At 41.7% G+C, this 13,699-nt stretch overlaps 1 protein-coding gene across 2 annotated transcripts in view; it reads right to left on the bottom strand.

Annotated features, from left to right (window-relative positions):
• Window positions 1-13,699, bottom strand: part of DNAH3 (dynein axonemal heavy chain 3) — an 827,768-nt gene that overhangs the window by 157,452 nt on the left and 656,617 nt on the right. For both annotated transcript variants that reach the window (XM_073591059.1, XM_073591058.1), the window contains exon 44: window positions 1,181-1,304. In XM_073591059.1, the coding sequence (XP_073447160.1) occupies window positions 1,181-1,304 (124 nt within the window). The remainder of the gene's footprint in view (window positions 1-1,180; window positions 1,305-13,699) is intronic.

The following is a 13,699-nucleotide window of genomic DNA, read 5'->3' as shown; positions in this document are numbered from 1 at the left end:
TATAGTGCCGTCAATTTATGCAGTGCTTTACATATATATTGTACGTTCAGATCGGCACCTGCCCTCAAGGAGCATACAATCTAAGGTCCCTAACACACATTCATACATACACATACTAGGGCCTAACATAAGAGTATTTAATTTACACATCTACAGTTATTGGCTCTAGTTTCCCATATATTTTTTATTTACTGTACCTTGAATATGGGAAAGAATCTAGTAATAAACAGGAATTTTGTTTAGATTGTCATTTCTATACCACTGTCTCTAATTATATCCACACACCAGAAAGATAGTGATTTTTTACCAAATGGGAAATCAAGCTGCTTCATAGCAAGTGCTTTATGAAATTGTTACAGCATGAAAAGAGATTGCTGCGTTTTGAAAAGAGATAAATGTTTGTAGTTAAAGCTCAGGTGTTTGATGTAGACAGGGATTAAATACAGATTCAGAGAGCTAAAGCTCATTGAGGTCATTGAAATTTAGGTGTTGCATGTTTCTTACATTTTTGTGATGTACAGTATACAGCATACTAAGGTAACCACCAAGGTTTACGAACTGAAGCAGATTGTTATTTTCTTTACATGCTAAAAAAACTGTACAATCAAGGAACCAACCTGATTTCAATACAGGATTGTACTAGGACGTATGTCATTGAAATCAGGATAGCACCCATTGACCTTTACAGTGAACAAAGCTTCAGTCCTAGTCTGTGATGGAATGTACTTCGAGACTTACAATGCATGGAGGTTTGGTTATGTGTGTGCTGAAGTGCATCACTGATCTTTGCTTAATATGCAGGATAACCTTTATTTACTGTAGAGGTGAAAAATAGTCTTCATTCATCCTAGTAAGTCCATGTACCAAGTTTAACGTGGTGTTTCTGATAATTTGTTTTGACACCTACTGTATGTGTCAGTGAGTGTATGGGTCCTTAAGTGCAAATTCATATTACAAGATTTCTTATAAGATTGCACTTGAAAAAGCAAGAGTGTGCTCAAACAGATCTGTTTTATGCGAAACAGATCTTTTCCCTGATGCTGTAGGAGTCAGCTTAACAGGATGCAGCTCTTCTACTGAACCCTGTCTCTAACACAACCCCAATGTCCTTGAAGAGTTAATTACAGTGCAGCACTAAAGAAACAATAACAGAGCATATAAATATATAACATATAAGTACCTCAAGAATGCAATATCAAATCCTTTGCCGAAGTGCCAGTCAGCAATAGAACAAAATATTTTTGTTAGAGTTTCATCATCAAACGCATTTATGGAGACTACGTTCAAGTGACGCGTGAAACGAACTGCAAAAGGAAAAAAAAAAAACAAAAAACAGTTAGTAGAGACAAAATGTCAGAGAAAGTACTTGAAAGTTTTCTGAAGCACACAATATCCCATTGCTTCTATATCACACAGGGAACTACTAGAGCTGCTCCATTGGTTTTATCACCAACCGTAAAGGAGAATGACGGAGAGAGAGATGCTTATTTCTCAGTACTACAGCACACACGTCAAAGTGAGTGATTGCTTCAAAAGTGTATTGCCCTGTACACACGGTCGGACATTGATCGGACATTACGACAACAAAATCTATGGATTTTTTCCGACGGATGTTGGCTCAAACTTGTCTTGCATACACACAAACTTGTCGGAATATCCGGTCGTTCTGAACGCGATGACGTAAAACACGTACGTCAGGACTATAAACGGGGCAGTAGCCAATAGCTTTCGTCTCTTAATTTATTCTGATCATGCGTGGCACTTTGTGCGTCGGATTTGTGTACACACGATCGGAATTTCCGACAACGGATTTTGTTGTCGGAAAATTTTATAGCAAGCTCTCAAACTTTGTGTGTCGGAAATTCCTATGGAAAATGTGTGATGGAGCCTACACACGGTCGGAATTTCCGACAAGGTCCTATCACACATTTTCCATCGGAAAATCCGACCGTGTGTACAGGGCATTAGAAAGTGGTTAGTGCTCACAGTGACAGCACAAAAGTATAGCCATGGGGAGATTTTTTTTTTTCCATACAAAGAAGGGACAAAAACAGAATAAAGTGTAAAAATGACTGTTTACTGCAATGTAGAAAATCCCCCTACCGAGCTGCTGTAAAATGACTGAATACATTTTAGAACAATATTTCACTTTTGCCTTCTCTTTACATTGTCATATCTTAACAAAAATATAGGAAGATTAAGCCTTTTTAAAAAAATATTTCTTCATAAAAGTCAGTTTAACCACACAGTATTATCTAGTTTACAGAGGTTGAGTTTTATTTAGCAATATTTATTTTATTATATGGCTATGCCATATTCTGCAAAGTTTTAAAAACAATGTCAAACCACTTAAATCATTGCATTTGCAAAGATTTCAAACAAATGTCTTTCACGTTGTCATTATGGGGTATTGTTTGTAAAATTTAGGAAAAGAATGAATTTAATCCATTTTGAAATAAGGCTGCAACATAACAAAATGTGGAAAAAGTGAAGCGTTGTGAATACTTTCCAGATGCACTGTATACTCTTTAGACTTCTTCTGAATCCTTTGAACCCCATAGGCAGTATATGCCTTTTATATACCATTGATCTGTCTCAACTTTTTAGCTATAAACAGCCTTTATCTAAACACCAAGCACACCCAGTTATGGTTCACAGAACCCTTATGTGCAGCTTCAGGACAGTTCTGCTGGAAGTGTTTCAAACACATCTTGATACAGACTGGTCCTAGTCATTCTATGATGAACTACATTTGAATGTTTGTTTCTGCTGCAATCTTGTAATAAAAATGCAAGTACCAACCATGTCCCATCCTAAGATTTCTATACCCAGCCCTCCGTTGGCAAGCTTTGCATTGCTGGGCATCAGACAGAATATTTCCCAAGGGAACAAAAGGGATATCCTCCAACAGGCATGTAGGCAGGTTGATCTGTGTGTGGTTTTAGTAAATTATCGGCTGGCCCATGCTGGGAAGGGGTTAAACCTGTTTCTGCAGCTTCCCAGTCTTTCTGGGATCTGACTCTCACCTGTGCTGTAATAAAAGGGGAAAGGGCACTATACAGAGAGCAGTCTGCATGGGAAGAAGACACAGACAAGCCACAGCATGTAATCTCCAGATACTTCACAGGCTCTAAACAAACATTTTCCTGCACTTAAGAGTGGGTCTCAGATGTTGCAGGCTCTTTTCTCTATATTCCCATCCTGGCCTCTCCAGACCAGGGTAGTCTAAACAAACTATAACCATATAGAAAACAGAGGGCGCACCAAACTAGCGCACTCTTCAGATATCTTTTATTAATTAAAATCCGATAATAAGTGATATACTCACATACCAATGTAAGCAAAAGCTTGTCAGAACAAATTCAGCTTCAGATTGTTAATACATCACATCACACATTGGAACAAGGTCCAACCAGCTAAAGCGTTTCAAGGATCGAGTCCTCTTCCTCAGAGCCAAACCCATAAACCACTACCTTAAATACTATGTTGTACCATTAATCATACCTCTATGCCACTCTTCCTAGGGGAGGAGAAGGGGAAAGGGGGAATTTGAAAAGGAGAAGGGAATTAAAATCACAGGCATCACAGGCTCATGGACAGTGCTGTAATGGACTCTCTCCTCACAGAGGCATGCCTGGGAAGTCACACTACTATAGTTAGAGTCAGGGAAAAGATGTTGTCCACATTGAACTCTTATGCTACATTCCTTCAGTAAAGTTACATTAACCGTTATGAGGCTGGTCTGAAGTTATTCAAAGGGCTACATGTTGGTTCTGGTGCATCTAAAGAACAAGGGTCCGTTAAGCACTAAGGTGTATGAAGTATTGTTAACTCAGCAAGACATGAAGAGGAGTGTAGTTGCCAAGAGTAACCAGCACAAGTTCAAGCTACAAGCAACCAGTTTTTGGCACAGTATCTGTTAGCCCGGGTTAACACCTATGCGAATTAGAGGTGCGTTTCCGCACCTCTAATTCGCATAGCAGGAGAATGTGACTGGCTCCCTATGGAGCCAGTTCACATATCTCCGGGGCGGCTGCGGTGCGCACTGCACAAAAACGCTGTGCGTCTTTGGCTGCGTTTCAGGGCCGAATTCAGGCATAGAATCGGCCCTGATTCGTCCCTGAAACGGGGAACAGGGACGCACAGCGCTCCTGTGCGATCCGCAGCCCGTTGTGGTGTGAACCCGGGCTTAAGGTTACATGTCCTCCAATAACGAGGGAGTCAATGTTTTGGATCCCTCCCTAGTGGTCGGTATCCCATAGTAACCATATCCAAATCTACAATATGGAGACCTATGGCCTGGTCAAGAGGTACGGGAGGTGAAGCGTTAATAAGTACACAGCAGGACTACTGGGAGTGAGGTGACAAGGGTACTCTGGACTGGTGGAGTGGACAGCACATCCCTCCTAATGCAACCCACATATAAGTTACAGTGTGTAGTGACATCACTAAGTTGTGGAACTGACTTAATGTTAGATTTTTCACATGATCGCAGTCTCCGCCCTGTCCCAGGCACTGATGAGCCCGCTCCGCATGAAAGGTACCCCCATGTGCAGGGCAAAGATGACCCAGCCCACACACATAAGCTCAGAAGCATCTCAAAGATCACAGCTACTGTGACGTTTTAGGGGGCGTGGTCACCGGGTGATGTTGTCCACGCCCCCTAAAACGTCACAGTCCCAGCATGCCCAGGGACTGTGACATCATAAGGGGGCAGGGTCTCTGCCTATATAAGTCACAACGGAGCCCTCAGAGAGCAGTCCAGCCAGAGAGAGCGTTGTGTCAACATCTGGAGAAGAGAAGAGGGAAGAAGACAAGAAGCCCAGAAGTCCGGACCTCCGCTGGCAAGAGAGCGGCCTGAAGACAGCGGAGGAGCCGGCCGAAGAACTGGAACACCGGGAGAAGAGGAACCGGAGGGACTCCCGAAGCTGGAAGAAGACCCCCGAAGCCGGCGGAAGACCCCCCTGGAGCTGTTTAATAAATTATTTTAAAAACCTGTGTAGTGTGTTTTATTATTGACACTTTTTCCCTAGGTGAATGGGTAGGGGTACCATGTACCCCATACTCATTCACATAGGGTGGGGGGCCGGGATCTGGGGGCCCTCTTATTATAGGGGGCTCCCGGATTCCGATAAGCCCCCCGCCTGCAGACCCCAACAACCAACGGCCAGGGTTGTCGGGAAGAGGCCCTTGTCCTCATCAACATGGGGACAAGGTGCTTTGGGGTGGGGGGGCCCCGCAGGGCACCCCCTCCCCCAAAGCACCCCCCCATGTTGAGGGCATGCGGCCTGGTACGGTTCAGGAGGGGGGGGCCCGCCCGCTCGTCCCCACCCCCTTTCCAGGGGGGGACCCGCCCGCTCGTCCCCACCCCCTTTCCTGACCGGCCGGGCTGCGTGCTCGGATCTGAGTCTGGTATGGATTTTAGGGGGGACCCCACGCTGTTTTTTCGGCGTGGGGGGCTTCCCTTTAAAATCCATACTAGACCTAAGGGCCTGGTATGACCCACGACGGGGCTTGCAAGGTGTCAATCTCGCCGATAAAAGCGGCAAGATTGACTTCCTTTTCTAGTCCCGACGCACCTGAGTCATGTTCAAAATGAACGGACTTGTCCATGTGTGGGCAAGTCCGTTCATTCTGAAAGTCCGCCGTAACTCCGGCGAAAGTCAGTCGGAAAGACGGGCGGACTTAGCCCGCCGGGAAGTCCGGTCGTGTGTGGGCAAGTCCGTCCGTTTTAAAGTCCGGCGCACCTGGCGGACAAAGTCCGTCAGAAAGTGTGCCGGACCAAGTATGCCAGAAAGTCCGATCGTGTGTACGCGGCATAACAGGTTTTCTTCTAAGATTGTCCTGTATTTGGCTCGATCAATCTTCTCATCAACTCTGACCAGCTTCCCTGTCCCTGCTGAAGAAAAACATCCCCACAACATGATGTTGCTACCACCATGTTTCACAGTGGGGATGGTGTGTTTAGGGTGATGTGCAGTGTTAGTTTTCCGCCACAGATAGCGTTTTGCTTTTAAACCAAAAAAGTAAATTTTGGTCTCATCTGACAAGAGCACCTTCTTCCACATGTTTGCTGTGTCCCCCACATGGCTTCTCACAAACTGCAAACGGGGCTTCTTAAGGCTTTCTTTCAACATTGGCTTTCTTCTTGCCACTCTTCCTTATAGCCAGATTTGTGGAGTGCATGACTATTAGTTGTCCTATGGACAGATTCTCCCACCTGAGCTGTGGATCTCTGCAGCTCCTCCAGAGTTACCATGGGCCTCTTTGCTGCTTCTCTGATCAATGCTCTCCTTGCCTGGCCTGTCAGTTTAGGTGGACGGCCATGTCTTGGTAGGTTTGCAGTTGTGCCATACTCTTTCCATTTTCGGCTGATGGATTGAACAGTGCTCTGTGAGATGTTCAAAGCTTGGGATATTTTTTTATAACCTAACCCTGCTTTAAACTTGTCCACAACTTTATCATTGATCTGTCTGGTGTGTTCCTTGGCCTTCATGATGCTGTTTGTTCACAAGGTTCTCTAACAAACCTCTGAATGCTTCACAGAACAGCTATATTTAAACTGAAATTAAACTACACACAGGCGGACTTTATTTACTAATTAGGTGGCTTCTGAAGGCAGTTGATTTCACTAGATTTTAGTTAGGGGTATTAGAGTAAAGGGGGCTGAATACAAATGCACACCACACTTTTTAATAAATATTTTATTAGCAGGTTAACAGAAGGGCTGACAACTGTTTCATATTCATAGTGTAATGTCACTTTTTTTTTTTTTTTACAATCTTTATTTATCAAAACATTTTTACCACAAGTTAAAAAAAAAAAAAAAAGAAAGTTGTACACATCCAAAACATACAATACTTCTATACTTCTTTATCAAAGCAATAGTTCAAATTTCATTAACCTTTTAGTTATTTACTTAATTGATGCAAGGATGTGTAACCCCTATTCCTACCGCCCCTCCCCCCTCCACCCCATGCCCTCTCTTTCTACTCAATCATCCATTCATACTGCCAAACAACAACAACAACAACAGACAAAAAAAAAAAAAAAAAAAAAAAAAAAGAAGAAAAAAATATATAATAATAAAAAAAAAAAATAAATAAAAATAAAAAAAAAGGAATTTCCCTCTTGTAGTTATTCTACTAGATTCTATATAATAGTCCTCAATAGCCCAGATGAGACTCTGAATTCTTCCCATTTAGCCCATGTGTTAAGTAATTGTACCTTCACCCCCTCCTCTATCACCATTCTTTCTTCCAGGGCACGCATGTCCGCCATCTCACACTCCCACTCCACTACAGAAGGCACACATGTGCTTTTCCATTTTCTTGCTATGATGGTTCGTGCTGCTGTCAAAAAATATTTCAATATTCCTTTTCTTATTTTCTTAACCGATCCTGGGATCATAGATAGTACCGCTACTTGTATTTCTGGATACATATCGGTCCCGGTCATGGCTCTATATATTTCAAATATTTTCTGCCAGAATGGTTGGATTTCTGAGCAATAGTACCAGATATGTGACATTGTGCCCTGTGCTTTATGGCATCTCCAACAGATGTCCTCGTTGTCAGGGTTCATTTTATGTAAGTCCACAGGGCACCTATACCATCTGGCTAGTATTTTATAATTTCTTTCCTGATCTTTGGCAGATATCGAGAGTTTATGGGTTACTATGATTGCCTTTTCCCATGATTCCCTGGGGATTTCAGTTCCTATCTCTAATTCCCATTTCTTAATATAAGGTAGCTCCTGTCCTTTATTTTCAGAATTCAGGTATTTATAGATTTTAGAGAGGACGTGGGTGGGTCTATGTTCTTGTAAAAAGATTTTTTCTAAAGTTGTCAAGGGCCTATCTATTACCGATTCTTTTATTAGAGATGTGATATACCGTTGTAGCATCCCATACTGCATCCATTTTATTTTATGTTCTACACCCAACCTTTCCATTGGGAGGAGCCTGTTGTCTTCCATCGTTTCCACCAACCTTGTGTCTTCACATCTCTTCCATTTAAGAAATGTTTCAGACTCTAGTGCCAGTGGAAATTCTGGATTACTAAATAGTGGAGTCATAGGTCCCCTATTAGTAGATCCAATCCCTCTCTTAATCATAATATCCCATACTTTTAATGTTGATACCACTAAGGAGGGCAATTCACTATCCGGCGGTCTTTGCTCTCTTTTTATCCAGGGTAGTGATTTTAATTTTAAGGCTGTGATCTTCTCTTCAAGCTTCACCCACTGTTTGATATCTCTATTGTGGAACCAATCCACTATTCTTGTTGTCATTATTGCTCTCAAGTACATATCTATATCTGGAAGGGCCAGGCCCCCGTTTTTCTTAGTTTTATTCAAGACCGATCTATTGATTCTGGGGGTCTTGCCTCCCCAGATGAAATTTCCTATTAACTTATGCAGTTTTTTCAGGGTATTTGTTAAGGGAAAAATGGGTATTGCTTGTAGGGTATATAATATTTTAGGTACTATATCCATCTTTACAATACCCATTCTACCCATCCAGGAAAACATACCTTTTTCATATTGTTGTAACGATCTCATAGTTTTCTGTACCAACGGGGCATAGTTATACTCCTGTAGTTTATTGAGGTCAGTGGGGATGTAAATACCTAAATATTTAATTGCCTTCGCCTGCCATTTAAAAGAGAAATCCTTTTTAAGGAGTTCCACCATAGCGCTTGGCAAATTAACGTTTAGGGCTTCAGATTTGTTGTAGTTTACCTTGAAATTACTTAGTGCGCCGAATCGTTTAAATTCAGATATCAGGTTTGGTATTGAAATCAGGGGGTTTGTAATGTAAAGCAAGATATCATCTGCATATACTGACATCTTGTATTCTATACCTCCCACCTTAATACCCTGTATATCCTCATTTTCTCGAACTGCTATCAACAGGTGCTCCATCACTAATATATATAACAATGGGGATAGCGGGCATCCTTGTCGGGTTCCGTTTGTTATAGGTACTACCTCCGATAAATCTCCATTCGCCCGGATCCTGGCCGTTGGATTCTGATATAGGGCCATTATTCTATCTATAAGTACAGGGCCCATCCCCCACTGAACCAAGGTCTCTCTAAGGAAGTTCCATCCCACCCTGTCTCCGCATCAATTGTCAGTAGACAGGATGGGATGGAACCTCTCTGTGCATATTCTACTAGTGTGAGTGTTTTTAAGGTGTTGTCTCTAGCCTCTCTACCTTTTATAAAACCCACCTGGTCTAGGTGTATATGTGCCGGTATTATAGAGGCGAGTCTATTAGCGATAATTTTAGAGTATAATCTAAGATCAATATTTGTAAGGGAAATTGGTCTATAGTTTCCACATAGGGTATGGTCCTTCTCTGGTTTGGGTATGAGTGAAATATACGCTTGTAGGCTCTGTGTGACAAAAGGCTCTGATGTAGAAACAGCATTAAAGGTCCGTTTTAAAATGGGGGTGAGTTCTTCTTTAAATATTCTATAGAATCTTGGGGTGAAGCCATCTGGGCCTGGGCTTTTCCCAGGTACCAATGCGTCAATTACCTCTTGTATCTCCATCTCAGAGAAATCCTGCTCTAATTGTACAATTTCTGTCGGTGCTAGGACAGGGAGTGCAGTTTCTCTTATATATTGATAAATATTTTGTTGAAGTCCCTCCGTGTCATTTTTTGTGCCATCTTTAGGTATGTTATATAATTTCGTGTAGAAGGTCTGAAACTCCTTTAGTATCTCATTTGGCTCATATTTCATGTCTCCTTTTTCTGATTTGATTTTAACAATAGGTGATATATTGCCCCTATGGCTCAACGCTCTTGCAAGAAGTTTACCTGGTTTATTACCCAGTTGATAATATAAGGAACGGTTCCTATCTCTTATACGTAACGTTTGCTCATTTATTAAAGTTTTTAATTCTGTTTTCTTTTCTGTTAATTCCATTAATATTTCGCGTGTTGGGCACACCACACTTTTTAGATATTTATTTGTAAAAAAAAAAATTGAAAACTATTTATAAAATGTTTCTTCCGCTTCACAATTATGTGCCACTTTATGTTGGTCAATCACATAAAATCCCAATAAAATACATTTGCCTTTTTGACAAAATGTGGAAAATTTCAAGGGGTATGAATACATTTTTTAAGGCACTGTATATATTCTCCTAGGTAGGCTGCAAGGTGGTAGGCATTTTTTTGTTTCCTGGTCTCACTGTAATCAGTAGATTGCCCTTCAATTACTTTGGGCTGTTCTAGAGTTCACAAGCTGCAGATTTGCTTGCTCCCTCCTGCTTTCTGGATGTTGCTAGAACCTAGGATAGTCAAATAGGTAGCCTGAATATTTATTGAACTACATACAATCCCTGGGACGTATGACCAACAGGTGGCTGGGGAAGGTAATAAATAGTGTGGGCTCTGGAACAGCTGGGTCTTCCTGCTGCTGTTGATGTCGTCCCCCTCCCAGCAGGCATTTCTACTGATTCAATCTGACAGTCATCAAGGTCCCAGGGGTTGATTTACTAAAGGCAAATAGACAGTGCACTTTGCAAAGTGCAGTTGCACTCTGCAAGAGCAGTTGCTCCAGAGCTTAGTAAATGAACAGACGCTCTGCTGACTTCCATCATAAAATCATGTGCAAGCAAAAATGCTGTTTTTTTTATTTTCCTTGAACGTGATTGGATATACTTTACTTATACTGAAGCTTTACCTCATTTACTAACCTCTGTTGCAACTGCACTTTGCAAAGTGCACAGTCTATTTGCCTTAAGTAAATCCGCCCCGTAGGGTCATTATCTCTGGCCTTCCAGTAGTCTCTCAAGTGTAACTGACTACTGAAGCTCAGCAGAGAGACTGTTCAGAGAAGAGTGTCCTGCTTTTGAGACTCATAGTCTAGAATGTCCTATACCCTGTAGCCTCTCCCACCGCTCCAGTTATCAGCAATAAATCACTAAAAGACATTCCCCTAGACGGCTTTCTTTCGTCAGTGTGCATGGAATTGGTGCTCTGGTGTTCTGGTAGCCTCTATGTTAGTGGGAAAGAACCCTGGTTATTATTAAAATTAAAGATTATTAAAGCGGAGTTCCATCCAGAAATGTAACTTACACTCATTTGTCTCCCCCCCACCCTCCGGTGCCACATTTGGCACCTTTCGGGGGGGAGGAGGGAACAGTTCCCACTTCTGGGAGCTACAGCCGTGGCTGTTGACATCACCAGTCAGCTCCCTCCTCCTCCCTCCTCCGTCCTCCCCCGTCGGGCAAGTAGGAGAGAGGAGCTGAGCCTCGCGCATGCACAGTAGGGTTACACTGCCGGGTTCCCTTACCCGCAATGGTGGCGGCAGCACCCGACAGCTGATGGAAACATCGCTGGACTCCAGAACATGTAAGTGTCCTATTAGTAAAAGCCAGCAGCTGCAGTATGTGTAGCTGCTGGCTTTTAATTTTTGCAGTGGTGTGTGGACCTTCACTTTAATTTAAAAACATTTTTATTTTATTTTAACAAAATATACTGTATATACACAGTATCTCACAAAAGTGAGTACACCCCTCACATTTTTGTCAATATTTTATTCTATCTTTTCATGTGACAACACTGAAGAAATGTCACTTTGCTACATTGTAAAGTAGTGAGTGTACAGCTTGTAAAACAGTGTAAATTTGCTGTCCCCTTAAAATAACTCAACATACAGACATTAGTGTTTAAACTAGACATGTAGAGAACGAAAAAATGTGTTTAGTTTCAATTCGTTATTTACATAAATTAGTTTAGTTAAATTTGTTTCATTCATTTATTTCCCACTGAGGGGTGAACTCCCTTTTGTGAGATTGTATATAGACTGTATATTATATATATATATATATATAAACATACATACATACACACACACAGTATATAGCTATATTTCTTTACTTTTTATTTCAGGGCTGCTTATCTCCCTCAGCCACATTGAAGTCACCTCCTATTTACCTGCATGTGCTCCAGTGATGGCTGCAGTTCATTCCTTTGAAGTGAATTCCTGATGTTAACAACAGTGGCTCATGCCTGCATAATGTGTGTTTGTAATGGCTGCTTGTAGCCGTGGAATCATGCATGACAGGGTGACAATGCAAGAGAACAATTGGAAAACAGTTGTCACCCCATGATAGTAAGTGCCTGAACAAAGACAACCACTGCAGGATCAGCAAGTATTATTTCAATGAAAGCTGAAGACTTAACCACTTTAATACAGGGCATTTTCAACCCTTCCTGCCCAGACCAATTTTCAGCTTTCAGCGCTGTTATGCCCTGTACACACGGTCGGACATTGATCGGACATTCCGACACCAAAATCCATGGATTTTTTCCGACGGATGTTGGCTCAAATTTGTCTTGCATACACACGGTCACACAAAGTTATCGGAAAATCCGATCGTTCTGAACGTGGTGACGTAAAAATGTACGTCGGGACTATAAACGGGGCAGTAGCCAATAGCTTTCGTTTTTTAATTTATTCTGAGCATGCGTGGCATTTTTTGCGTCGGATTTGTGTACACACGGTCGGAATTTCCGACAACGGATTTTGTTGTCTGAAAATTTTATATCCTGCTCTCAAACTTTGTGTTTCGGAAATTCCAATGGAAAATGTGTGATGGAGCCTACACACGGTCGGAATTTCCGACAACAAGGTCCTATCACACATTTTCCGTCGGAAAATCCGACCGTGTGTACAGGGCATAATACTTTAAATGACAATTCCGCGGTCATGCAACACTGTACTCATATGAAATTTTGATCATTTTTTTCCCTGCAAATAGAGCTTTCTTTTGGTGGTATTTGATCACTTCTGCGTTTTTTATTTTTTGGGCTATAAACAAAAAAAGAGCGACAATTTTGAAAAAAAACACAATATTTTTTACTTTTTGCTATAACAAATATCACATTAAAAAAACAAAGACAATTTTTTCCTCAGTTTAGGCCGATATGTATTCTTCTACATATTTTTGGTAAAAAAATAAAAAAAAAATCGCAATAAGCGTATATTGATTGGTTTGCACAAAAGTTATAGAGTCTACAAAATAGATTCAATTTATGGCATTTTTATTGTTTTTTTTTTTTTTTTTTACTAGTAATGGCAGCGATCTGCGTTTTTTATCATGACTGCGATATTGCGGCGGACACTTCGGACACTTTTGACACTATTTTGGGACCATTCACATTTATACAGCGATCAGTGCTATAAAAAATGCACTGATTACTGTGTAAATGTGACTGACAGGGAAGGGGTTAACACTAGGGGGTGATCGAGGGGTTAATTATGTTTCCTAGGGAGTGATTCGAACTGTAGGGGGTGGGGACTCACAAGGGGAGGAGACCAATCAGTGTTCCTCTGTACTGAGAACACACCATCGGTCTCCTTTCCTCTGACAGGACATGGATCTATGTGTTTACACACACAGATCCACGGTCCTGCTGTGTTCACGGGCAATCGCGGATGCCTGGCGGACATCATGCGTCCCCTAGAGGCTCAGGAAGATAAGACTACATATGACGGAGGCCCGGGGGTCAAAGGGTTCCTGCCGCCGTCATATGACTATGCACGGTAGGGAAGTGGTTAAAGTAATTTTATAGGTTCATTTTTATTTTAATTTTTTTTTAAATAACAAACATGTTATACTCACCTTCTCTGTGTAAGACCCCTTTCACACTGAGGCCTTTTTTTGGGCTAAAAAT

The sequence above is a fragment of the Aquarana catesbeiana genome, linkage group LG06 (genome assembly GCF_042186555.1).
Source record: "Aquarana catesbeiana isolate 2022-GZ linkage group LG06, ASM4218655v1, whole genome shotgun sequence".
In the NCBI taxonomy this organism is placed as follows: domain Eukaryota; kingdom Metazoa; phylum Chordata; class Amphibia; order Anura; family Ranidae; genus Aquarana; species Aquarana catesbeiana.
The sequence above is the reverse complement of the archived record's forward strand: the minus strand, read 5'-3'. Positions and strand labels throughout refer to the sequence as shown.